Source organism: Danio aesculapii, chromosome 14 (assembly GCF_903798145.1).
Source record: "Danio aesculapii chromosome 14, fDanAes4.1, whole genome shotgun sequence".
In the NCBI taxonomy this organism is placed as follows: Eukaryota; Metazoa; Chordata; class Actinopteri; order Cypriniformes; family Danionidae; genus Danio; species Danio aesculapii.
Window position 1 is genome coordinate 43,347,783 of NC_079448.1, and position 27,891 is coordinate 43,375,673.

The 27,891-nt window shown below is 35.6% G+C and overlaps 3 protein-coding genes across 4 annotated transcripts in view; all 3 read right to left on the reverse strand.

The window, feature by feature from the left end:
- The window catches only part of cenpi (centromere protein I), a 28,388-nt gene extending 19,030 nt beyond the window's left edge, over positions 1-9,358 (reverse strand). Inside the window, exons 1-9 of the mRNA XM_056472747.1 lie at positions 9,095-9,358; positions 8,708-8,845; positions 7,475-7,593; positions 5,768-5,875; positions 5,604-5,652; positions 5,452-5,498; positions 4,644-4,733; positions 4,424-4,555; positions 3,655-3,780 (exon numbers count right to left, since the gene is read on the reverse strand). Of these exons, the coding sequence (XP_056328722.1) occupies positions 3,655-3,780; positions 4,424-4,555; positions 4,644-4,733; positions 5,452-5,498; positions 5,604-5,652; positions 5,768-5,875; positions 7,475-7,593; positions 8,708-8,845; positions 9,095-9,257 (972 nt within the window). The 5' untranslated portion in view covers positions 9,258-9,358. The remainder of the gene's footprint in view (positions 1-3,654; positions 3,781-4,423; positions 4,556-4,643; positions 4,734-5,451; positions 5,499-5,603; positions 5,653-5,767; positions 5,876-7,474; positions 7,594-8,707; positions 8,846-9,094) is intronic.
- Positions 9,359-12,683: 3,325 nt separating this feature from the next.
- On the reverse strand, positions 12,684-18,726 carry tmem35 (transmembrane protein 35). The gene is made up of 2 exons (XM_056472804.1): positions 18,495-18,726; positions 12,684-14,736 (listed from the first exon to the last, which is right to left on the reverse strand). The coding sequence occupies exons 1-2, from the start codon at positions 18,612-18,614 to the stop codon at positions 14,374-14,376; spliced, it is 483 nt and encodes a 160-aa protein (XP_056328779.1). The 5' UTR covers positions 18,615-18,726; the 3' UTR covers positions 12,684-14,373.
- Positions 18,727-22,626: 3,900 nt separating this feature from the next.
- Positions 22,627-27,891, reverse strand: part of arl13a (ADP-ribosylation factor-like 13A) — a 29,908-nt gene continuing 24,643 nt past the window's right edge. For both annotated transcript variants that reach the window (XM_056472025.1, XM_056472024.1), the window contains exons 7-10: positions 27,528-27,624; positions 26,056-26,317; positions 23,494-23,610; positions 22,627-23,263 (exon numbers count right to left, since the gene is read on the reverse strand). In XM_056472025.1, the coding sequence (XP_056328000.1) occupies positions 23,199-23,263; positions 23,494-23,610; positions 26,056-26,317; positions 27,528-27,624 (541 nt within the window). In that variant the 3' untranslated portion in view covers positions 22,627-23,198. The remainder of the gene's footprint in view (positions 23,264-23,493; positions 23,611-26,055; positions 26,318-27,527; positions 27,625-27,891) is intronic.

The window sequence follows — 27,891 nt, forward strand, 5'->3', positions numbered from 1 at the left end:
AAGCGAGCCTGAGCCCGAAACTGAAAACGCAACGTCATTTTTAAGGGACTATTTTATATGGATTTATTAATCATTCTCCCTTTTCAATGAACGTGAACTGTCGTAGTTTATTAAAGACGCAAACCCCTCACTGCAAGTCAGCTGCACCTTCAGCAAAACTCCAAACACCTGCAACACAAGGATTTTAATGATAATCTATGACCGTCAAAACTTGTGGATCTGTTCAGTGAAATATTTAATTGCGTGTCACGGCATCCCAAACAACTAAAACGATGTACCTAAAGCAATGTCCACAGTGCTGAGCAAGAGCACTTCTCTTCTGTTAAACTAAACAGTCGCATGTTGATCGATGATGTAAGTGTGCTCAGGTCATTGGGGATAAGGACACAATTATTGAAGAGAATGACTGGGACATTGTATGTGATAATATATACCCCCAAATGTACCTCTCTTGGGATCCATGAGCTCAATTAAAAAAATGGTTCATTCATTCATTGTTTTGGGGAGTGTGACAAAATTTTGCCATTTTGGAAGAAAAAACATAAGGTACTGCAAAATATTCTTAAGCTACATTTTGACAAGACCCCAGCTTTGTATTTATTGAATCTTAATGTGAACAACCTGTTTGAAAAGGATGCATGACAGTTATTTATTGTCCTGGTATATTTAGCTAAAAGATGTATTTTGCTACTTTGGTCTGCATCACAGGCTCCATCTTTCAATATATGGATATCACAAATTGCTACATGGCTACCATTAGAATAACTTCCCTATGACAATCATAAAAAAAATCTATTTTTTATTTCTAGATTTTGGTCAATTTGGTCTCCCCTTTGGGAATACATAAAAGAACTCTCTTAAATTAACACAGGATCCTTGTCATTCATTTACAATTTGTTACAACCTTCACTTAAAGACTGCTCTAAAATGGTGTGATTGTACATTATTTTTACCCATCTATTTATATTTTTTATATTAATTCTTTGTTATTTTCCATTTTTAAGACTGTACACTCTGTAACACGTTTATATATTTTGATGCTAATATTTTATGAATGTGGGCATACAATAAAAAATAAAATAAACAAAAAATGCTCTCACAGTCACAGGAGCTAAAAACACACTCAAACTATAAACATTTTGGTAACTTTATGGTTAAATTTGATTTTCAACTTTGGTCAATGATCTACTGTAATAACGATTCATCATTGCAGATTCTGTGATTATTGCAGATGCAAATATGGCAACATCGACGCTAAAACAATATATTGTGCAGCCCTAACAGAGACGCTATATCATAACCAAGAGCTGTCAAAACAGCTGGAGGCAAATAAACCGATTCACTCATATGTCTGACTCCTTTGAGACCTGTATTGAAGCTGACAGTTTAGCACAACAATGCAGATTAAACTCATTTCACCATTCTACATACTCGCTCTTTCCAAAAACTGTAATTTGTGTCACTCTACCAACAGCTGCCTCTCAATATGGGACTTCGGCACATAATAAATAAATAAAACTAAGTGACAGATTGACAACGGACATGGCTGAGCCTTTCTGTAATTAACGAGCAAATGTATCATTCATCTGAAAAACGACTGGTTCTAATGATGGGGTTTCCACACTGAGAAAGAATCAATGATCCTTCCCCGTGGCCACAACTCAACCGTTTTCTCTACCACAAGACTGACTTCAGTGGCTTTTTTTCACTACTTCCCTAACAAGTTGAGAAGGAACACTGTGACTCTTTTAATTTGTCCAGAAGTAATCCAGCAGACTTTTAAAAGATTTAATAAGGCTTATCTGGCGTGTGAATACCTCAGGTAGACTGATTACAAGGTGGCTTTTAATATTGTAATTTTATGACTTGTCAACTGAGAGTGCAATATATTGCTTAGTGCTTGGAGATGACAGCATTAAACAACTCTGTAAGATTTAATTTTACATCTGTGAAGGGTGAATGCTGTGAAACTTTCATCAACAGTAACATCAAACCACCGTAATGAGGTAGCAGATTTGACATACTCACGGATCAATCTTGTGGAGGTTTAGCGCCACCATGTGGCTAAAGCATAGTAGTGAAAATATTTTTGTTTACAAAGCATTTCTGCAGGTTTCACCAAGTCACATTTAAGACTCTTTAATACCTTTATGAATGAAATGTCAGAAGACTTGTACAAAGAAAAACACAAGGGTTTTTTCTAATGGCCAGTGGAAAATATTTTTTCTTGCTGTCTTAGCTAATTCTGTTTTAGCTATTTCTTCTAAGCCACACATTTTAAATCAGGGGTGCCTAAACTTTTTCATATGAAGGGCCAAAAACTAAACTTGATTGAGGGGTGGGCATCTCTACTTTGGGCATCTCGGTTTTAAAAAATGTGTAAAAAAAAAAAACAACAAACTTATAATATTAATAATAATAATAATGACACGACGGCAGCCATATTGCATCAGACCACACACCAACTGATTGGTGGAGAGGAGACAGAGTGATGAAGCCAATTATTATATGGGGAATGTTAGAAGGCCATAATGGACAGAGGCCAGTGGGTCCTACTCTTTTTCCGAAGGACATCCTGGGATTTTTTACAACCACAGAGTCAGGACCTCGGTTTAATGTCTCATCCTTAAGACATCGCTCACTAAGCAGGATAGGGAAAAAAAAAAGACAAGCTTTAAAAACTATAATAAACTATAAACTAAATAAATAAGTGTGTCCAGGTCAGCGTCCTCACCAGGTAACTATAAATACATGGAGAACTCATCACCAAATGTTTTTGCAAGGAAGATAATTAAACAAAACTGGTAAATAGATAAATGTATCTTTTGTTAAGCCTTTTTTTTGTTGTTTGTTAATTGTACCAACTGGGTAGCTTTACATGGACAAAAGAAAGTTTAATACCCGTTAAAAATTATTTAAGACCAACAACACCCTATTGCAGTGAATTAACAGAGCTCAGCATAATTGAGTACGCCCCATTTTAAAATATTTTTTTTTTGCATTTCTCAGTGAATATATAGGCAATGTACTTTGGTGCATTTAAACGAAACTGATTTATTAAACAGATATATTTATTAAAATAATATTTTAGTCACCAAACATATTTAGAAATTGAAAGATAATAATTAAAGCAAAATATGGCAAAAAAAAATTACAACCTACAAAATGTCAACCAAATCTTTGCATTTTTTTGTTTCTCTTGATTTTTCCTCTTTTTTTCATTTGTATAAAAAAATTCTATAACATAAATTTGGGTGTACTAGTTTTTGGATCGTTATCGTAACTTGTTATATAAGCTCCAGATTTTGCTTCAGTACTGACTAATCTAATATATATGCACAAATATAATATTGTGTAGCTTCCTATTAAAAATATGAATTTAAAAGAGAGATTTGTGAGGGGTACACTTATATATGCTAAGCACTGCAAGACTTTAAGGCCTAAATTTAAGACATTAATACTCTAAAATCTAAGACATCTTCTTACAAATCAGATATGTTGAAGGTGATGAATAAATATGCTATGCACACATCTGCATTTAAAGATCCAAGAGATCAATATCATGTTTTATTGCTACAGTTAATAAAAATTCCCCTAATTTCCCCAGCACATCACGAACATGTAATCTATAAGAAAAAAAATAGTGTGTATTACCTCTATATTGTGAATGTTCTCCAGTAGCTCTTTGAATGAACGAAGCTCCTGCAGACGTAACCCCTTCTTGCTGGAGTTGCTATCAAACGCTGAGCTCAAGGGAGGTACTGCTAGGTGATGTCGCTTCTGCAGATGTTAGTAAGAAACATTTGGTTTATAACTTAAAGACTTAAATACATTTATTTATGTGTCCAGCATTCCTATGATTTCAGAGCATTGGATTGTTACTTTGAAGATGAAATACACTAAAATTATGCATATTTCAGACAGTTGCAGCTCACAGAAATCACTGAAAATCGCTTGGTGTATAATGTGCATTGATCAAATTAAAAATGCATTTAAAATAAATTAATTAATTGAAAAAAAATAAAAATAATAAATTAAAAAGCTTAAATATATTTATTTATTTGTCATGTATTTTATAATTTTATAGCATTGGGTTACGTTATTTTAAAGCTGGAATAAACTAGAAAATATTTGCTAGTCAGCATGCATATTTCAGACAGTTGCAGCTTACAGAATTCAATGAAAATTGCATGGTGTATGATGGGCAAAAAATTGTTTCATTTTCAATACCCCAGACTCTTATTTTGTGAGCACATTCAAATAAAATTACTCACTACCAGAGCAATCACACCAGAATTTGCTTCAAAAGACCCAAATCTTACACAGATTTTCTTTGGTACCCAAGGCAAACTAGTCACATGTCAGATTCAAACATTAGGTAAATACCAACAACTCTTTACTGTTCTGCACAGATGAATCATACCCTTTTTCTGGAGGATGGTTTCTCTTTCACATCCACGCTGAGGCTCTGGTCAACTAAAACAGCGCCTTTGTTCTTCCTCTGCACTGCACTCAGAGCCACTTTCCAGGTGGAGTTGTGGTTCTTGAACCCAGTCTGGGAAAAAAACAATTGCAGTATAAGAGCCTGAAACACCTGCAGAAAAACAAGTTCTGCTGGAGAAAACAGTATTGAATACACTAACTCTTGCTCTTGACGGAAGAGAAAGTGTCACCAAGTCTGGGCGAAACACTTTGTAGAGCGCTAGAAGTTGTGAGAGAAATGGTTGTCTGCCCTAATAAGAGAGAATGGGAGTTACATGAAATATTACTGGTTAAAAAAAAACATTCTTCAACACTACAATAAGTCTGTATTTATAATAAAGTATAATAATTATTATAATAATAATACATTTTAATTGTAATGCACTTTTCTTAAACTCAAAGCGCTACAAGGCAAAATACTAACAATACAAGGCAAGCAAAACAGCACAACAATAAAAAGATGCAATAAAACAATAAGAATATGAACCATAAGATAGAATAAAAAGTTAACAAATTGATCTTCCTAAGTTAAAAGCAATGCTACAAAGGTGAGTCTTAAGAAGTTTCTTAAAACAGTCTTGAGTTTACAGCGTGGCTGATACAGGGTAAGTCCCGATGCAGAACGAAGACTGCGGGCTGGGGTGGCGAGAGTCACCAGGTCACAAATGTAACCAGGTGCTAGCCCATGCACTGCTTTGAAGGTTAAAAATCAAGGTCTTAAAATCAATCTGTGATTTAATAGGAAGCCAGTGTAATTGTTGTAGTACATGAGTAATATGGCGACGTGATGGTGTGTGTGTTTGTGTGTGTGTGTGTGTGAGTACCCGTGCAGTGCAATTTGTATATACTGTAATCATCTGAGAGAACTTGTAGGTAAACCCCCAAAAAGTGAATTACAAAAATCAAGACGTGATGTGATAAAGGCATGGATAAGTCTCTCTGCATCAGGGTACTGAGGTGTTTATTTACCATTTTTGCCTGAATATCCAACAGTTTCCTGACTCTGTACGGGTGAACTGAGTAGGGGAATACAAGCAGAAGAACAATAGAGTAACATCATGTAATACTGCAGCGTTCACATACATTAAAACAATTAAATAACCACATAATTAACAACTCACCATGTTCCCGTGTGGTTAAAAGGTATAACAAGTGGCAAATAAAAGGACACTGTAAGAAAAAAAGTTACATTTTAAGTTAAGGTGGAAAACAATTCACAAAACAACAGAAAAAAATCATCAATATGAACATACTGAATTAAAATGAGCATTTGCTCAATACTAACCAGAGTTTCTTCTGTCACAAAGCTGAAAATGAAGCCATAAATGGATCTCAAGTCATCTTTGCAGTCAATCAGGTCAAAAACAGTGAGTACCCAGCGGAGAAAGAGAACCTTAAAAGAAAACAAGTTACCAAATGTTTAAAGAAACCGATATTTCCTTCCATATTGTGACATACATGGAAATGAACAGATAAAAAAAGAAAACAGGACAGAAACTTATATTCTTTGGCTGTCTTTTTTTTAATATTCACATTTAAAACAGTAAAAGAACGTCAATGAATGGCTTTTGCGGTCCATTTCGAACGGACCGCGACCCTGGGATAACTAGGAGGACAGGCCAACAAAGACTTTATTGTCTGCGAAAATTAGCAACGTTTAATATTGATAGGACTCTGATGGTGGCATTTTATATGGCATATATAAAATCCATTTTAACCTTTTCAGTAATTTGTTGGTTTGCTTCTTTAAAAGTAAAACAGAGGAACTTGCATTCTAAGGTTTTAAATACCTGCAGCAAAGTATTAGGGGTAAAAGTGCTGGGGTTATCCTATTTGTTTGAAATCCACGTGTTAATGAAGTCCTATTAGACTACAACTGGTATTTGATCCAGTGTTTCCTCTTTACACAAATCTATCAACTACCTATGGTGTTATTTCAAAGACAAATGGAGAAATGTCATGAGTGCAGTATTACAAGTCGAGATCGCATTTATGTAATACGAGCATGCAAATCTCTTTTTGCTTGTGCGCCGATTTACTCTGTTCGTGCACAACTTCTTGCACGCCCCCTCAAATATACGCTGCTCAAGCACAGATGTTCCTGTGCACTCTCAAATAAACACTGCTTAAGTGCGATTTAGTGTGTTTATGTAAAGAGGATGTGTCCAACATTTAGATTTGCTAGGAATATTTATGAATGTCTCTAAATAGACCGAAAGCTACGTCGTGTTTGTTGGCCTCACACCTCAGTCAGTCAGTCAGTCAGCATGTCACGTTAAAGGGTTAAACAAATAACGCACAGCTCTACTGGTTACAGAAAAGTTTGCACTGTTATAAGTCACTTATCTTTTAATACGTTTGGGTGCGATTATAACCCGCTATTAAAAAACAACAACTACAATGACTGAATGTTTTGAATAAGCTGGAATGTAGCTGTGGCGGGATGAACTTTGGTGTGGCACCCCGCCATGGGAAAAATTAATGTAGCGGAAACGATGTGATCCCATCCTCTTTTTGATTCATTTTAAATCCATCCCTCAGGATCTCAGTATAGGGTCCCTTTGGCAAGGACCAATAGATTTAAATTTTCATATGTTGCTTGTGTGATTGATTTGCTGGATTTTAATGGGAAGAGGTAGTTTCAGTTTTTTTAGTATTATTAATGTTGTTTAATGTTTGTCTTAAGTGTGTGGTATGATACATGTGTTGTAAATCTATTACGCTGCAGAACAAATCACCCCAAAAGGGGTCAAAAAAAAGTTTACAGTAACAGAAAAATTAACACAAGTTTGATTTAAATAGATTTGATGATTAAAGTAGTCCTGCAAATAAGACACTATATAATTTCATCAACATTTTTAACGAAATAATTTTGGTACTTTTTTAAAAACTTTTTTTATTGTATTAAAAATATTTTAGATCAAAGAAAAACTGACAATTTAAAAAAAAATCATTTTTGTTTCAATGATCAAGTTTAATTGCCAGCCCATACCTGTGCATTCATTGGCATTTTCCCAACACACAGCCATGATACCCCCCTCACAATGGACTCCTGTGGCACCACTGTGGCAGGGATGAGAAATTTCAGTATTCGGGAACAGTTTGGAGTTCCTGTTGGAAGAAATGAAGTTAATAATCTGTAATGGAATACAAAAAGCACTCAGAGCAAACCCTAACTTTTAGGGTGACCCAGTCCCACATCTTGCAGGATGGTTCTGAAACTGGTAAGTCTGTTCCATGACCAGCAAGATTGCCACAGTTTCTCGTACAGTTAAATGCAAAATTATCAGCTCCCCTGGGAAAAAGTAAATCTTTTCAAATATTTGCTAACAGCTGTTTTTCCTAAAAGATTTTTACACATAGTAGTTTTAATTACTTATTTATAATGACTAATTTCTTTTGTCTGAAATGATGACAGTACATAATATTTTACTAGTTATTTTGCAGGATATTAGATTTCAGTTTAATGTGCCATTTAAAGGCTTGACTAGGTTAATTAGGTTAAATAGGCAAGTTCAGTTAATTTTATAGTTTACTTTATTTCCCAATTAAATATCTATTCTGATCTCGTGTTGATAAGTATGTACCCTGAGCTCCAGTAAACCACAAAAATATAGTGTTTGAACGCAATTGTCAAATGAAGCTCATTCGGTTTCTCTAAAGTTAAACATCACTTGGGAAATATTTGAAAAGAAATTAAAATGTCACAGGATGGATAATAATTTTCCCTTTATATCCATTTCATAGCTTTAGCTGAAACTGAGGTCCTTGTTTATTTATAACATGCAAGTTGGAGCTGCTGGCACTTTAGGAGTCAATAAAACCTACTTTTAATACACAGCTTCTGGGAATGCAAACAGTCCCGAGTGCATTCACCACAGTCTGGAGTGCAAGCCTTCTGCCAGACTGATGCAAACATGTGATTTAACATGGTTTGTTTACAACAGAGAAGGAAATGTGTTACTCCAACCATCTAAATGATACTTGTTAATATCCTAAATGGCAAAACCTACACAAAATGAATGTAAACAACAATATCCAACATCTACTTTGGTTTCTTGTTGTTTTTGGCCTGTACACGATGCCCAAATTTGCTAGTGCCTCACATTTTCTGAACCATCAATAATTGCAATTTTCAGCGAAAAACAAATCTTTAATAACCTGAATCATAGCAGAAACAAATACATCTAGTGAAGCCCACCATCCCCTGAATATATGAAGTTACCTGCATTGAGGCTCAAGGCCAAATCCAGCAGCACTGTGATGACCTCAGGGGGAAGACCCTTACTGACAGCCACAGTCTCCACCACCAAAATATTCCTCTCCAGCTCATCATTCCCTCTGACTGTTGTGCCAGCTTCAACTAAAACATGCAAAGACACAAGCAAACGCAGCGTATAAGATTTAACATCAACCCTAACGTTACACGTCACACAGCACATGATGAAGCGACCGTCAACACAAACAAAAGACCTAACACCCCGAAGTCGCAGACTAGTTCACTAAAAGCAACAGATAGCTAACAAATAATCGGATATTTGACACAATATTGAATTGTAATGCGTTTAAAGTGCCATGTAAAGTCTTTCTGCTATGTTTTGGTAGCACGTACATCGAGACAGATACTTCACCGCTGCGGTAAAGGGATCCGCCTCGCCTTTTTTCTTCTCTTTTTCTGCCAAACGCAAACTCCTGTTGCTCGCAGAGGAGACGGACGACTCTGCTTCTCCGGACGGCTCGGAGACTAACCCCGTAAGGTTAGATAAATCGGCCATTGTGTGGCTACATACTATTAATTGTTATCGTCTCGCGTGTTTGTTTCCGTCGCTAACTCGCTGCAACAACCCATTCAAACCAAACGCCAAATCTGCCGCGACCGTTTAGACATGCGCACTGGGTCACTTCCGGTCTTGCCTCCTCCAGGCGTCGAAGAAAGAGGGAATACTAATGTGATCAATTTGTTAATAGTTCATTTTTTAATTGTCCACCATAAAATTATAACCAGTTAATAAACATAAGCGTTACTACATTTTATATCCGAGAAAACAGCAGCTTTTCTTCTTCAATTTATTGGCGGCTGACAAACAACAGAATGGTGTATTTCCGCCACCAACTGGTATGGAGTATGGGTCATTATGACTTATCTTGTTTACACTTTACTTACATTTAAATTAATGCCATCATTTTAACAGCTTGATTTGCTTCCTTATCTGCAATTTCATTACCTTGAACACCAATATGCGCAGGAAGCCATACAAATATTACTGTTATACCCATCATTTGAATTCTATATAATGTTTGTATTATTTCTATTCAAATGTCTGGTCTACCTTCTGATTTACTATATTGTAAACTAGCCAATGAAGAACTTGAGTCTGAACAGATGACTGATTTCAAAGGTCTTATCTCCTCTACCGATTGTATAGCTAATAACAGTGCAATCTTTTCTCCTGTATACAACGACGCTTCATCACTAATCCTTTTCGCTACAGATACTTGAAAATTCAGGAACTGTAAAGGTCACACCTACTCTATTTAAACCCTTAGAGGCATCTGTATATATTTTAACATAACTGTAATATTCATTTAAATATTTCTGTATATAAAATAAATTCTCCATCCTTGTCTCTTTAATAGTGTAAAATCTACTGTTGCGTCTGGTAGTAACCCTGGTCTAATTACTGGTGGAGACACAGTAGGACTAATATTTAATTGACTCACTTTCATTTTTGTTGCTTTTTTAAACACTGTCCATCCAAAAGTTTTTCAGCAGCTCCTTCGTTCAGTTAGCGCGCTGATGACCGGATTAAGATGGCGGCCGCGTTGACGTATCGGAGCAACGGACCACAGTCCGAAGCAGGTCCGAAGGCGTCTATGGGAATATTAACGTTAACAATTTATTAATAGTTATTTTTTAATTTTCCAATTCAATTAATCACTTAAATTTATCACCATGACTGTTGTAAATACAGATAAATCATTTTCGCATTATTCAAAAATAACATTTTACACAATTTCACTTCATTTCAGCTTTAAATTATGCCTCGTTGAATGTCTGCATAAATTTTTGTTTATGTATCCTGTTCGTTTGACTATAGTTACTAGTTAACTATACGAATGCCTCTCAATTATTTCTTGTTAATTAAAATTGGATTGTTTTCTCCTAATCACATCAATGAATTCATATTTTATTATTTTTTGCACTGTGATCTTACTGAATTATGTAGTAAAACTAATACATCGCATTTTGCATAATACAACCAAAACATTACTCATTTACTATAGATATTTACATTAGATGTCACGTACGCGGTTGTTGGAATGCGTCAATTGAGCCGCCATTTTAGTACAGGGTAGAGCTTATTTTTAACAGGTACAGCTCCTTTGAAATGAATGTGGGACCAAGGTGTAGTGGAGCACTGACCATCCGAAGCCAAAGATATATAAGCATATATATATACATATATGATCAGGAGTTTTCCCCGTGGTCAGTATGCAAATATTTTTTTTAAATTACGAAAAAAAAAATATATATATAGCTTATTTACCATAGACTGTAATTTATTATTTACTTGCTCTGCTTCATGTGTTTTGTTTGTTGACTAATCAATGTAGAGTGTAAAACCCCCACCTACTGGACTGGAGTGTGCAAGGTTAAAACGACTTCAAGTAAGTTATACATTTAAACAGCAGTAAAACCGTGTTTTTGACAGTCAGTCAGCTAATATGTTGACTAATGACTATATTTGATAAGCTGATGTATTAATATAAAAAATACTGTACAAACGGCACATTAATCCATATTAATGACAATACGCACTTGTGCTACATAATTTTGGTCAGGATTTACATTTTTGTTTACCATACCGGCGTGCTCTCAGCTTAAATATACATAACACTCATTCATATTGTGTTTAAATAGTATCATAACTGCTTATTTTAAAGAAACCATGTCACAAAGTGAGCAAGACATGAGAACTCACAAATTATGTTTTTAATACTGTCATCCAAAATCACTGGTAAACTGCATAGAGGTTTTATTGACAACATCTGCATGCACAAACATGAGCCGTTCTGTGTAAACAATGAATGCGCAATTCAGTTTAAATGATCATTCTGGTCAAATAACATCTCAGTTTCATGTTCTGCGTCTTCACTCAAAAGCACCAGCATGTTTTTTTAGTAAACATCCAGACATATGAGAGGAGGTTTCTTCATCTTCTCTAATCTCCCTTCAACTGTGTACATTTAGTATCCCTTTTTAGATACAGCCGATTCAATCGAACAGTTTATTAGTTAACCAAAACATGAATGAAGTATTTAAACTGAGAAAAACGCCTCCAATGTGCGTTACTGGAACAGAACAGAGGAAGACATTGATTTAAAGACAATGTACAACATCAGGGGTGTCCAAATTTGGTCCTGGAGGGCCGGTGTTCTGCCTATTTTAGTTCAGTTCAGTTCAGTTTCCTTTATTTTGTCATTCAAAACATCACAATAAAATTGTAATGCAGAACGAACCCCAATTAAACACACTTGAACCAGTTAATCAAGCTCTTTATAGGTATCCTAGAAACTTCCAGGCAGGTGTGTTGAAGGAACTATGCAGGAAACCGGCCCTCCAGGAGTTTGGACATCCCTGCACTACATGAAAAAGACACAATTTTGGTACTGAAATGATGTTGTAAATCAGTCTTATAAGGAGAAAGAAACCATCAGAAGACTCCAAGGATAAGACTTTTATTGGACTGCGCATTTCAAGTCAAAATAGAAAATCAAAATTGATCAAATAGAGACAAAACTTCTGAAATGGTATAATCAAACTTTAAAAACAACATACAGGAGGATCAATAATATGCATAACTCGCTTCTTAACAAACTGACTCATGGGACAAGTGAATTAAATTGATAAAAATAAATGTAAACAGAACCACTTTCATGTAGTACTCATTAACAGTTGCTCAAAAAGTAAATGAATCATCCGTTTCGGTTAACTCCATCACAGTATGTTCTTAAAAGTTGCATTTAGGATTTCATTTAAAGGGATAGTTCACCAAAAAATGAACATTTTCTCACTATTTACTGATTCCAAACCTTTATGAGTTTCTGTTTCTGTTGAACACAAAGAAATATTTTGAAGAAAGCTGAAAACCTGTAACAATTGACTTACAGAGTAGGACAAATAAACACTATGGAACATTTTCAATAATATACAGCAGACCCACACACGTTTCAGCACACACAATCCAGGACACACAGTCTAAGCAGGGCTGAACCATATGGTTACGATAAATGTTATTGTTATTAACGTCTTCTCGGACCTAATCATCAATATATTTTTATTCATTCATTTTCTTTTCGGCTTAGTCCCTTTATTAATCAGGGGTTACCACAGGGGAATGAACCGCCAACTTATCCAGCATATGTTATTACGCAGCAGAAACCGCTAAATATTTTGGAGTGAATGTGGAGACAACATTACCAAAAATATTTCTATTACTCATTTATGCATAGAAATGTTTTTCTACTACTATTTCTCATCTCTAGTATTTCTCATCTCGCGCACACGGACCTGCTTGGACAAAACTGCAATACATCGCATACAGTCTAGTCAGTTCAAATATTTTAACGAATTCGCAGCTCAAATTGGATCTGAATTTTCCGCATACGGAGATGGTCAGAACTCCACGCAGCTGCCAGACTACTCTCCAATGGAAATGAATGACTTCTGGTCTGTCTCTTGTCGTGTGCAGTGGAAAGGCGGCTTTAAGCCCTGCTCACACTGTGAGATTTCAGCAGCAATTTTGTCATCTGAGACGAATTTGGGAAATCCTAGGCTAAAATCTGTGGTCTTTGATCATTGGTTTGACATGTTCACTGACAGCCGCTTAGTGCCCGCTGCGATCAGATTTTCCCTCCGATGAAGTTCTGCCAGAGTCAGAAGATTTCAGACACTTTCCTGCAGTGTGACAACAGCTGCGATGAGCGTCAATCCAAGAGCCAATAGGAGCTCCGAATCTGATGACGCGATTCATGCGACATCTCAAATGACGGCGGGGAAATGTCAAAACAGTTTTTTTCTTCCTGGTTTTATTATTGAGACTCGCTGTGTGCAGAATTGCCGCTACAGGTTGTTTACGTTTGCTGTGAGGAATCATTTCAGAACGCGGGATATTGAAAGTGTCACAGGTGGATGTCGTTAGACTCCAGAAGTTTTCTTCCGTGTTTGGTGCATCTTCACTGGCGTTCAGTCTGACGTTATGACAGCTGAGATGTTACAGCCTGACATGAGAGCCATATTCATGCAGTCCGACATGCTACAATCGTTCAGGATTATAATAAATCTCAGTGTGAGCCAGGCTTTAGTCATCGCAAGACAAGAAAAAAAGCCTGATCTGTCATTAACCATATATGGTTTGCCTCTGCCTAGATTGTGTGTGCTGAAACGTGTGTGGGTCTGCGGGTCTGCAGCTGGATATATCTCACCATTTTTCAAAGTATATTCTTTTTTTTTGTTGTTGTTTAACAAGAGAGAGTAAACAATGACTAAAGTTCCAGTTTTTGGTGAACTATCCCTTTAATGAGGGCATAAATAAAAATAAAAATAATAATAAATACAGGCAGCAGGGAATAACAGTAGTTTAATCTTTCACTGCAAACCCGCAGTCAAAACAGTTGCCTCAATGGTGACTGTCCGTATTGTATTTTTAGATTTACAATTGAAACATGAGGTAAAGATAACATGAGAACGGATTCATTTTTCTGGCTTCTGATATGTAGCTGTGGGACATAAATCACCTTTTGGGACTACTGTCGTTTTTTTTTTGTCTTCCTCCGAGCATCTTTTCTACCATCAGAGAAATGCGGATCTCCTGCGCGGAAACGATGAAGCTACGAAACTTTGACTTTGTTCTTTTCCTGGGCGTTGATCTGCTCTTCTCGTCTCTCCTCTCGCTCGGGACGATCCTCAGCCTGCCGAGCGATGAGCAGTCGACACGTCAGCAAAATCCCGAATACCAGAGCGTGGGCGTAGCGTTTTAGAGGATCCCCGACCAGCTGGTGGAAGAAAAGCACGGCCAGCATGACCAGCAGCAGAATAAAGTTGGCCACGTCTTTGGGTCTCCCCGGCACGAGGGTCAGAACTATTCCACATCCCACCTCAAGAGTACCAATGATCTTGCGTAGAAGCACTGAAGAAACGCCCATCTTTTTCAGCGCCGGAAGAGCCTTGGCGTAACTCTTGTATGCTCTTTTCTGGAAGCAGAACAGAAGTAGTTTTCAAAATCTGAAACATCTGTGGATAAAACTAATGTTTTCAATTGTTGTGATTGAAACGCTTATGCTATAGAGCTCGGCCATGTAAGCAACCCAATGCATTCTGGATGTTTAGGCCAAGGGAGCCTGATTCCCATTGACCTCTAATGATTTTTTTTGTATCATATATACACTCATTAGCAATTAACCGTAAGTGCTCGTAATGCAGGTAATGAAGAGAATCATATATGGAGATGTTTTATTGCAGCAGCTCATTGATGGCCTGTTAGTTACGCATAAACTTGTTCGTTTACTTGATCCGCTCCATCTGTGTCTGTGCTCAGCTTCTCCAGTTACACTTCACCGCTGGATACAGAATGTTATAGAATGCATATTACAAGCTTCTCAGACACACAAAGAGCGTTTATAAAGGTACAAGTGAAGTCAGAATTATTAGCCCCCCTGTTTATTTCCCCCCCCAATTTCTGTTTAACGGAGAGAATATTTTTTTTGAACTGAAGGGGCATTTTAATCCCAAAGGGGGGCAGTAGACCTGGTGACTGATTTTAATCTCTCTTGTTCCTTTCATTTAGGCTATTTATTCACTTACTTTGCATTACTACCTAAGTTACTGACTTAAAGCAGTGATATACTTTTTAATAGTAATAATAATAATAATATGCAGTTTCTAATGCCATTACTGGTTTTATCAATGGAGTTAATGCAGCGATACCATTTACATTACGCAGACAGATCATGGCTTCAGCGCCAAACGAGTGCTTTAAATCATATTTTATTCTCTTATTTCTTTCCGTTTTATTTAAAATAATATAAATGTTTAAAGTTTTACGCATGCAAGCTAACCCACTATTCATATAACCGGTAAATAAATGTAGTGAAATCAGCATAACCAAGTCATCACGCCTCATTACCCAACCAACATCAGTGTTAGGAAAAAGTTAAACGTTACAATCTAATGTCAGGGGCAGCACGGTGGCGCACTGGGTAGCACAATCACTTTACAGCAAGAAGGTCGCTGGTTCGAGCCCTGGCTGGGTCAGTTGAGTTTGCATGTTCTCCCAGTGTTCGCGTGGGTTTCCTCCGGGTGCTCAAGTTTCCCCCACAAGTCCAAAACATGTGGTATAGGTGAATTGGGTAAGCTAAATTGTCCGTAGAGTATGTGTTTGGATGAGTGTGTATGGATGTTTTTTGCAGCCGATGGGTTGCAGCCGGAAGGGCATCCGCTGTGTAAAACATATGCTGGATAAATTGGCGGTTCATTCCGCTGTGGCGACCCCAGATTAATAAAGGGACTAAGCCAAAAAGAAAATGAATGAATGATGAAATCTAATGTCATTTTACAAAAATAGTAGCTAAATGTGTTACTTAGTTACATTTTAAGGCATTAGCGTAGCAAAACAGAGAGCCTGTCTACCTCAAAAAATATATATAAATACATTCACAGTTATTACCGTGAAAATTGGTTACATTTTGGCATGGATAACACGCTACTCAGTAGGCTACAACTTTATCATTTTAAAGGTAAAAATAATGATTTATGTTAGGCTACCATAAGTGGGTTTTTTCGTGATACAGGTCAGAGCAAACTCTATTTTAACTATTAAAGAGCAGACCCTCCAATACACCTTGTTTTGATGTTCTTCAGGGGGGATCTAGCATTAATAAGGTGGGGGGTCAGACCTAGGCATGGGCCGGTATAAGACTGTAATGGTATGATAACCTTGGATAAAAATATCATGGTTTGACGGTATTGTGATTACTGCTCTTAAATAGATTCTTTACAAATGTCTGGGTAAAAAACAAGAACTTTTTTCAGCTTTTTAACACAATGGATGCGTCCGAAATCACATACTTCCATACTATCTAAAAATAATATGCGAGCACAGTAATACATCTGAATTCATGGAATTCGAACTTCCGGCGACATTTCGAAGTGCGCCTCTGATGGATGCTACGCTATCCCATGATGCACCACGAGAGAATTCATGAATGGGAGTGAAGCGGGTATGTCATGTGATGATGACAAAATGGCATCCATAGTACATCCGAGCTCCATTCATACTACTTACATTCATACTGTATAGAACGTACTTTTCTATCGGTCGAGTAGTAAATTCAAATGCAGTACCTACTGAGTAGTAGGCGATTTCGCACACAACCAATAAATTTTATTTTGGGAAACATTTAAATATTTTGTAACAGTAAACATGTGAGGCTAAATAATTAAAATAAAGTCTTCATTAGTTTCAAAAGCACAAGCTGTTTCTCAATATGTGTTCTTCGGTGATCTTGCATCCTCGTGTAACGTCATCATCAGCTGCCAAAGTTCAGTTCCAATACTCAAGACCACAAGAACAGAGGACGTGTGAAACTTCCTGGATGTGTTCTTGATATCGAGGACGCACCGCTGCAGACTTGAGCACCAAACTCGCTCTAGAAGTCCCAGAAGTCATTGCGACTGGAGGTGGGAAGCTCAGCATTTCATATAGGTTTATTATTAAAGTTCAGAGATATAACGCATTTGTCTCAGGAGTTTCCCTAAATGAGGCGGTGAATATAAACATTACCATGAAAATCTTAATAAAGGAATAAACACATTAAGGGTGTTTATTTGCTGAAATTCGTATTGAAATCTGTTTTATTTATATTGTGCAATGTATGTTTGTAAGGAATTTATGCATAGTATATATTTTGAAAAGGGGAAAAACAAAAAATCATTGTATGAATGCTGTAATGTTTAAATACTTTTCCATTAAAAACGCGTGAAGGTCATGTGACCATCAGGAAAAACGCAGCATCTCAATTCTCAGAGGACGCGTTCTCTGCTCTCGAGGTCTTCCGAGTTCGTTCTTCCGAGGTGACCTGGCAAGACCGGACTTCACGAGAACACAAATCCGTCTCTGCGTTCTTGGAATTGAGAAACAGCCAGAGTATTACTTTACAATTTAAAATGGCATCTTTGGGTATCTTTTCTGCTGAATATACTGTTGTCCCAAAAAACAAAAGTAAATAAAATAAAATAAAAAATCTCTGTAGGAAATACACTGTAGGAACGGTATAACCGAGAATTTTGGCAGTTTGAAAACCTTGACTTTTCCAAACCGCGGTATACCTTGAAAACGGTTATCGTCCCATGCCTTGTCAGACCCCCAACAGAATGATCAAACATTTTATCATGACTAATTTTAATGCTCAGCTGCACTGCTGTGAAATGTGTGCTGTAAATTATTCACAATTTACAATAGTTGAACGCGTCCATCATCACAGCAGCCGCTGCACCTGCAGATGGAAGAATTTGCTAGAAACTAACGCGTCGCCATTGCTTAATCATGAACTCCACTGAAAATCGAGTCGAACGATATCAGACATTTCCATCACACGTCACAGGCCCGGGTCCACATCTCTTCTGTTCAACATGAAGATGATGCGCATTGTGATGTCATAATTGACCTATTTATGCCGTAATGAAACAACGTTGCGATTAATACGCGGTTCAACTGCTCCAACCATCTTACATAAGCAATCTAATATAACGTACATATTTTTATATATACTTTAGCTATATTGAATCAACTGCGGTTTGATTTATATTCAGATTGATAGCCAATACAAATTTAAAAAAATACATATATCACACAAACATAAATTTTATAGCCAGAAAAACGCATTACATTAACACACAGTCCTAAAACAAAGCCGTTGTGTATTATGGTGCTGCAAAAACGACGATCCCTTACCATCTCACTGTAGGCGTCTTTGCTTAATCTTGGGGTGAGTTTAATCGTGCCCATGAACACGAAAAAGAGCCCCAGTGCAAAGGAGAGGGCGACAATGGTGACTGTTCGCGGCGAGGCCATTTTCGGTGAGGTCTCCTTCCGATTGGCATCCGTTGTCCCGCTCCAGCTTTTCGTCTTCACTGTCCTGCTGAAGATGCTGAAGGGGGAAGGGCTCCCATACAGGCAAAAAATGGCTGCATGTCATTCCGCTGCTGTGAGGAAAATCGCCGCTAGAGGCGCTGCGGCTGACCGATCAATAGACTTATACTGCAGTCAGAGAGCAGTGCTGCTTCTCTCACACTAGAGGGCATCAGCAGACTTTTAAAAGGATTATTTACACACACACACACACACACGCACACACGCACACACACACACAAATGCAAGTTTGAGAAAAGAGATTAAAATATATATAGAAGTGATTTCTAAGTCTAAAAATAGAAAAGCAATTAAAATGGTTGATATATACTCCTTCTTTAACATTTTTGCATAAAATGTTTGTATATACAGGCTGCACGGGGGCTCAGTGGTTAGCACTGTCTCCTCATAGCAAGAAGGTTGCTGGTTTGAGTCCCGTCTGGGTCAGTTGGCATTTCTGTGTGGAGTTTGCACGTTCTCCCTGTGTTGGTGTTTAGACTCTGTAATTTGATGTTAAAAAGGTAAATGTCCTATTATATATACTGTTCAATGCCCTATTAGGTAAATGTCAAGTTATAAACTATGACACCAGTGAGGTAGAACATAAATGTCATTGTAAAATGGCTTTAACATTATTTGTGAGTTTGTAAATATATATTGCAGCAACAAAAAATATTGAAGTCATCTCCATGTATTGCCAATAAGTCGATATATTGATTATTGTGACAGGCCTATGAGTGTGTGTGTGTGTGTGTGATTGTGAAAGTGTATGGGTGTTTCCTAGTTCTGTTGTGCGACTGGAAGGCCATCCGCTGTGTAAAACATATGCTGAAATAGTTGGCGGTTCATTGTGCTGTGGCAACTCCTGATAAATAAGGGACTAAGCTGAAGGAAAATGAATGAATGAATGAATGTTTTTATACAAGTATTTTCTGTACTAAAAGTGCATTTAATAACTTCTGTTAATAACTAATAATTAAAAAACAAATGTATAATATATTTGTATATAAATTGATATTTATGCACCCTCTTCACTTTTATTATTATTATTTTATTTTAATACATTTTTCTTTTCTCATTGAATCCTTCTTGTTAAGGAATGTGAAGTGATTCAGCTGTATAATGAAACTGCACATGCTGATTCTTGTTAATAAAGCAAAACATTTCTGTGAAATTTTAACTCTTTTTCAAATATTTCCCAAGTGATGTTTAACAGAGCAAGGATATTTTTACAGCCTGTTTCCTATTATATTTTTTCTTCTCGAGAATTTCTTATTTCTTCCAGTACCAATAAAATCAAAATCTAACAAAATAATCTTACAAAATAACTTACGACAACGGTCCAAATACTATAACTAAAACTAAAACAAAGCTAAAAATATTAAATACAAATTTAAAAAAGAGGAAAACAAATCAAGAGAGGCAAAAAAAATTAGTAGATTGTACTTGATTTTTGAAATATTTTGCTTGAATTTAACTGTTATTATTTTTCATTCATTCATTCATTCATTTTCTTTTCGGCTTAGTCCCTTTATTAATCCGGGGTCGCCACAGCGGAATGAACCGCTAACTTATCCAGCACATGTTTTTAGGCAGCAGATGCCCTTTCAGCCACAACCCATCACTGGGAAACATCCACACACACGCACTCACTCACACTCATTCACTATGGACAATTTAGCCTACCCAATTCTGTACTGCATATTTTTGGACTGTGGGGGAAACCGGAGCACCCCGGAGGAAACCCACGTGAACGCAGGGAGAACATGCAAACTCCACACAGAAACGCCAACTGACCCAGCTGAGGCTCGAACCAGCGATCTTCTTGCTGTGAGCACTACCTACTGCACCACTGCGTCGCATTATTATTTTTAAATTTTCTAAAAATGTTTGATGAGCAAATTATTATTTTAATAAATATATCTGTATAATAAAATATTAATATTCACTGAGAAATTTTCAGAATGGGGTGTACTCATTAATGCTGAGCAGTGAGCACTGTATATATATATATATATATATATATATATATATATATATATATATATATATATATATATATATATATATATATATATATATAAAATCAACGTTTAGCCCTTCATGATTCGTTTTCAGTTAGCTTCAGAACAAACCTTTGACTAATTGTTCTAAACTGCTTAGTTAACCTACTTAACCACATTAAGACTTTATATTGCACTATAAGCTGAATACTAGTATCTTGCAAAATAACTAATAAAAAAGTATATACTGTGATCATAGCAAAGACAAAAGAAAGTAAAAAATCTCTCTTTTAAAGGTGAAGTATGTAAGTTTGACACCCAGTGGTTGATCCAGAGCGAGCCTGACTATCAAGCCTACAGGCTGATTTAAATTGTGTTCAATATAAAAGCAACGACACGCGATAGAAGGAATATTTTCTATATTAATAGGAGTTTTTGTCCTAAACAACACCTTGAATTGATATATTAAAAACCGCTTGTATTTTTTCAGCTGAACAGCAGGACAAACTGATAATGATCACCTTAGGTATACCACGTGCTTTATTCAGTGTTAAATGATAATCCCAGATAACCTAGTTCACATCAGATTTTGATAATAAAATAAACCATTTGAAAAACGGTTGAACTTTAGAACTAAACACATATCAGTGATTCAGCATCTACATTTAATCATGTTAAAGAGTTTTTGTATGTATTCATTAGATTATAAACATTACCATTTCGTGAGTGAGTGCACTATTCTGCGCTTCTTAAAGCTGTATTTAAATTTCGTGTTTCGTCTGGTGCAAACAGTCAAATTGCTTATCGCTGCAAATCTTGTCATGATGCGTGTTGTGAGGACACGGGTTACAATGTAACCTGCTCACCTAATGTTTATGTTCATAATATTTGATAATTAATAACCTCATGTGGAACCTCTGAATCTGCGTTTTATTTCGGAGTCTGCTACTGTCCACTGGAGGTCACATTTCGGTCACTGACGCATGCTTTGAGAGCCTTCCTGACTGAATGAATAGGTGCTGAAATATAATTGGCTAAAGTGGCAGTGTGCGGGTTAAAAGAACCAAAACAAAGACACCAGTTCCTGTACATAACAGACATTTTCAAAGCAGAATATGAGACTTCAGCATTGTTTTTCAGATAAACAAGAATGTTCACTTTACATGTTTCTTAAATATCTGCAAATATATTATGGTTTTTTTATGCTTTAGAAAAGTCAAAAACTTACATACAGCACCTTTAAGCAGTACTAAAAACGGAAATATCTAAATAAATAAAGATTAATAAATAAATAAAGGTTAATACTTTTGCACACTTTGTATACATCTGTTGTTACTGAAAATCAAGGTTTTTCCATTTATTATTGATTACTGAAGTTGAAACATTTGTATTGTGATGTCTAAAAATGAATATAAACATGTCTGAATGGATGGCACATTTACTGTTATTTTATGCAAATCAAAGGCTGTATTATTGACAAGATTTTTTTTAAATAGGAAAGAAATGTCAACAGTAGCTTACAAGGTTAAACACATTACCAGACAGTTTTTTATTGGTAAAATACCACAGATTTTCAGGTTATTTTGAACAGTTTTTTTTTAATAATGTCATATAATGCCGGGCAACAAATGACGAAAATCAATTTTTAACTGATTTTCTTTTAATAATGACATATTAAGCCATAACATATTCACAATACATTGACATTAGAATGGCGCCATCACTACCTATTTTTAAACCACTCTTAAAAACTAACCTGATCAGCTTGGCTTTTTAATATTATTAGTTTTGTCAATTGCTTTATTTTTAAACTTACTCTGTTGTTTCTCTTGCTTTTACCTCCATATTTTTATAATGGTCTCTGTATTTTACTCTGTTTTATCTACAGCACTTTAGTATTGTGGCTGTTTTTAAATGTGCTTTATAAATAAATGAACTTGATATCGCGACAATATTTTGATCAACATTTATTAGTTTCATTGAAAAACATCAGGGATGAATATTTGAACAAAGCATCCCATCATTCAATTTCTCTCTTTATAAAACCATCACACATCGATAAAAAGTACAAATTGGCTAAAAAGATTGAAAGATGTACAAATAAATAACATTTTACAAAAAAAGAGGGAGTAGGCATCTTATTCAAACCTGTAAAGAACACATGTGGAATTCAAATATATCGTTGCATTGCACACCAAAGTAAACCATCAGACTGACTGATTTTAGGTTAGGTCACATGCAAGTTAGAAGACAAAACTCTGTTAATAATATCACTTTCATAGGAAGTTTTTCTTCTATTTTTCTTTTAAATAATTGATCAAATTCTTAATACAATTACTTACATCTTTTTTTAAAAGTTACCTCAAAAAGTATTGATGCTGACCTTCTAGTGTTACAAAACAGTAGCTCTAGTTGGTAGCTCTAGATGGGTTCAGTTCATCGTCCAGTGGGTAAAAGACCTCCAAAAGGGGTTTATCAGCTTTTCTTCAAAGATCTTCATCACATCAATGATCCTTTTTCTGTACTATCCCGAAACCATCTCCTGTTCCTGTCGGGCTTTGAGAGCCAAAATAGCTTTTCGGTAAAGGTCTATTAGGAAACAGGCAAATTGCTTTCAATTAGTTTTCTACATGTCTACAGATCAGGGCTGTCTGTGTTGATCGAGTTCATTTGTTTGTTTTATTGTTTAAAAATCAATGCAGTAAATCAGTTATTGCCAATAAGCAAAACTTTAAAAAATTCCTCCCACAAAGCCCAAATGCACCCCAAGAGCAGCCCTGATCATAATGAAGAGTGATTTAGAGATCACTGATGCTCACCGAAAGTATTGGACAAATCAACAGGCTGTGTGTACGCAGCAGGAACTTCCTCCGTGTTGATCTTGTTTTTTCGTTTCACTTTAACCGTCTTCTTTTTCCTCTTTCTTTCCTCTTTTCCTGTAAAAAGCACACATTTAAAGAATAAGGATGCAGTATTTCACAGTTTTAAAAACAGCTGAAAACAAAGTTATTAGCCGTCCTGTGAATTTGTTTTCTTTTTCAAATATTTCCCAAATGATGTTTAACAGAGCAAGGAAATTTTCACAGTATGTCTGATAATATTTTTCTTCTGGAGAAAGTCTTATTTGTTTTATTTCAGCTAGAATAAAAGCAGTTTTTAATTTTTTTAAAAACATTTTAAGGTAAAAATTATTAGCCCCTTTACGCAATATTTTTTTTGACTGTCTATAGAACAAACCATCGTTATAAAATAACTTGCCTAATTACCCTAACTTGCCTTGTTAACCTAATTAACCTAGTTACATGTAAGTCTTTAAATGTCACTTTAAGCTGTATAGAAGTGTCTTGAAAAATATCCAGTCAAACATTATGTATTGTCACCATGGCAAAGATAAAATAATTCAGTTATTAGAAATAAGTTATTAAATCGATTGCGTTTAGAAATGGGTTGAAAAAATGTTCTCCTTCCGTTAAACAGAAATGGGTAAAAATATATACAGGGGGACTAATAATTCAGGAGGGCTAATAATTCTTAACTATCTATGAAAATGTGATTGTTTTAATATAAGAGCGGACATTACCGATTATATAACAAAAAAAAAGTCAGCCCAGAAGTATGAACAAAAATGTAATAAAAAATATGGGGTTTTGTGTTTTATATGTAGTGAAGTAATATAATATTGCACAAGTAAAAGTGACTGAATATTTCTGTGAATGCAATCACAGATGTGCACATTTTAGACATTATATTGTCTCCTTTTGTTTGTTTCACTAATGAAAATAAACCCAAGCAAAGCCAAAGCAGAACATCTGTGTGTCTCAGGGCAACATTTCTTTTTCAATCCTGAATGAGAATGTTTTAAAAGAAATAATACGAGCCAATGATCCATTCATAAAGAGTCGCTTGTTTTATTTGTAAAGAAATCAGCGGTTTTGAATGAATCATTTAAATGAATGATTCAGTAAAATATTAATACAAGGGACTTGGTGGTTTTAAGTATAATTTTGTATGCATTTTTATCAAATATTTATAAAAGTCATATTTAAAGCTGACGCTATTATATGACTTACAAAAAAAGTCAAAGAAAATATAATTATTAATGCAGTTATTTATCTGAAGCACTCATTAAGCTCTAATTTGGTAGGAGTGAGATGCCACAGGGTTCACTACTGGGTCCTTTCTTGTTGTGCAAATTACGTCTTATATATTTTTTTTCATTTATCCATAATATCCTAAACCATTCAAGGTACCAAAACAAAAGCATTTTCAACAAAATATTGATTATCTATAGCCAGTGTTGGGGGTAACGCCTTACAAGTAACGCGAGTTATGTAATAATACTTCTTTTCTAAGTAAAGGGTAAAGTAACGCATTTCTTAAAAAAAATAAGTAATAATATTTGAGTAATAGAATATAATATTTTTACTTTTTTTCAAATGGAACTCAAGTTACTTTTTATCTGAATTATTTAGATGATAAAAAATAATTAGCAGAATTAAAATTACATTATCCCGCTGAATCACACACTCAATGAGGGAATGAGCTCCCAGCAGGAACAGACAGAAACCAAGATGGCAGAGCCTTACATTTCTGTGATGGAAGTATTTCTCATTGTTTTGAACACATATAAGAAAAGGGGATAGTCTGAATTATACTGAATTAATAAGACAAAAAATACAAAAGTAGCGAACACATTGCTTTCAACATTCATTAATCTGTATATACAGCATGTGTAGCATCAGGAAGTTGGAAGGAAGAACACATATAAGAAAAGGGGATAGTCTGAATTATACTAAACTAATAAGACAAAAAATACAAAAGTAGCGAACACATTGCTTTCAACATTCATTAATCTGTATATACAGCATGTATAGCATCAGGAAGTTGTCAGAAGGTAACATTATTCAAATGTTTTTTTTATATAATTTGTTTTTATGTAAAAATAAATGAAGGTGTGGGTTATACAGTGTGTGTTGTTCATTGCAGAGCTCCTTTATTAAAAAGAAAAATACCCTGCAAGTTCTGTAAGAGATCAATCCTCAGGCAGGTATGAAAAAGTAACTTAAAAATAATTCAAAAGTAACGTAACGCATTACTTACTATAAAAAGTAACTAAGTAACATAACTAGTTAATTTTTTAGGGAGTAACTCAATCTTGTAATTCAAAAGTAACGTAACGCATTACTTACTATAAAAAGTAACTAAGTAACATAACTAGTTAATTTTTTAGGGAGTAACTCAATCTTGTAATGCATAACTTCGAAAATAAGCTTACCCAACACTGTCTATATCTATAAAATTCACCAAAGAATACTGAGATGTCTTTTTTCTTATATAGCATACCCCTATACAATAAAGCTTGAGTTACTGTCACTAAGTACCTTTAGAGGGTTTGGAGAGCTCACTGTTGGGGGATTCTGGTAAACCTGAGTTTTCTTCTTTTACTTTGGCTTTGCGTTTCAGCTTCCCACGTTTCGGAGGCAGTAATGCACTGCTGGCTTTATCTTTCTGATTGTTGTGCTCCTGTTCCGCTTCGTTTGCTTCAGTCTCCTCTTCCTCATTTACTCCTCTGCTTGGACTCTCCTTCTTAATTTTAACCTTCACCTTCTTCTTTTTGCTTAATTTCTTTTTGAAAGAGTTCTCCTATGATGTCGAAGAGTACATCAGCAAGGTAAGTGACAGTCAAGGCCTGTTTACACCAAAGTTTATAACTGTAACAATACACAAACTGTAGTTCTACAAATCACTCTAAATACTGTACGCTACCTGACAAAAGTCTTGTCGTGAATCCCAGCTGTAAGAGCAACAAATAATAACTTGACTTCTAGTTGATCATTTGGAAAGGTGGCAGAAGGTAGATTTTTCTGATGAATCATCTGTTGAACTGCATCCCAGTCATCACAAATACTGCAGGAGACCTATTGGAACCCACATGGACCCAAGATTCTCACAGAAATCTTTCTTCACAGTTTGGTGAAAGAAAAATCATGATTTGAGCAGGATAGCGCTCGTTCTTATTCTTCAGCTTCCACATCAAATTTCCTGAAAGCAAAGAAGGTCAAGGTGCTCCAGGATTGGCCAGCCCTGTCACCAGATATGAACATTATTGAATATATGTAATATTGAGCATGTCTGGGGTGAGATGAAGAAGGAGGCATTGAACATGAATCCAAAGAATCTTGATGAACTCTGAGAGTCCTGCAAGAACGCTTTCTTTACCATTCCAGATGACTTTATTAATAAGTTATTTGAGTCACTGCAGAGATGCATGTATGCAGTCGTCCAAGCTCATGGGAGTCATACACAATATAAATTTTTCCACTGCAGCATGACTTTATATTCTATACTGTCCATTATTTCTGTTAAGTAACAAGACTTTTGTCTAAGCAAAGTCAAAGCATACTGTGCTAATTAACTGATTAAAAATCAAGGCATGATCATATTTTATTTTGGTAAAAGAAGCATAATCTAGAGGACTTTGCCTTTCATATAAGGCACTTCTGATACCAAATGATCAACTACAAGTCAAGTTATTATTTGCTGTTCCTAAAACTTGGATAGGCGACAAGACTTTTGTCAGGTAGTGTTTAAATTACACAGTTCACAACACAATGGTAACAGGACGGAGAAAGAATATCACTGGAACTACTAATTAATTCCGATATAAATGATGAAAACATTGACAGCCAATCAGAATCATCCAGCTTTACAGTGATGAGGATATAAAACATGCAGATGACAAAACTGCAGCATGCACTTTAAAATAGACAGATATTGTCAATGCTGTGGGTGCCAGTTATCATTCTTGGTGAGGATTTAAACAAGAGTACAGATCTGTAAAAATACATTTTACCTTATTTAGAATATTTTTGATTGGTTGCAGAGTCCCATTTTTTCTTACAGTTTCACCATGCTGTTCTTGACGAATATCTGTTTTGCTTGTGGGTATTCTGCAAAACAAGATGGGCTTTATACCTCTTATTAGACATACAGCTTATTAAACACCACAGTTTTTTAGGGTCAGAAAGTTTTTTTTTTAAGAAATGTATGTGTTTGTTCAAAAAGGATGCCTTTATCTGATCTAAAAGGTCAGTAAAATGTTTATATTGAAAAAAAAAAGTATTGAAATCTCCTTTTTTAAATTGAATTGTTCTTTTTAACTTTTATTTGACATTTTTACACAGAAAATCCTAAAAATGTATCGTCATACATTACGA

What these genes read in the sequence shown, in the direction of transcription:
- tmem35 (XM_056472804.1), bottom strand. Translation starts at nt 18,614, where the DNA reads ATGGCCTCGCCGCGAACAGTCACCATTGTCGCCCTCTCCTTTGCACTG. An exon ending in AAGACGCCTACAGTGAGATG is followed by an intron (nt 14,737 to 18,494) that starts GTAAGGGATCGT and finishes TTCTGCTTCCAG; the next exon opens with AAAAGAGCATACAAGAGTTA.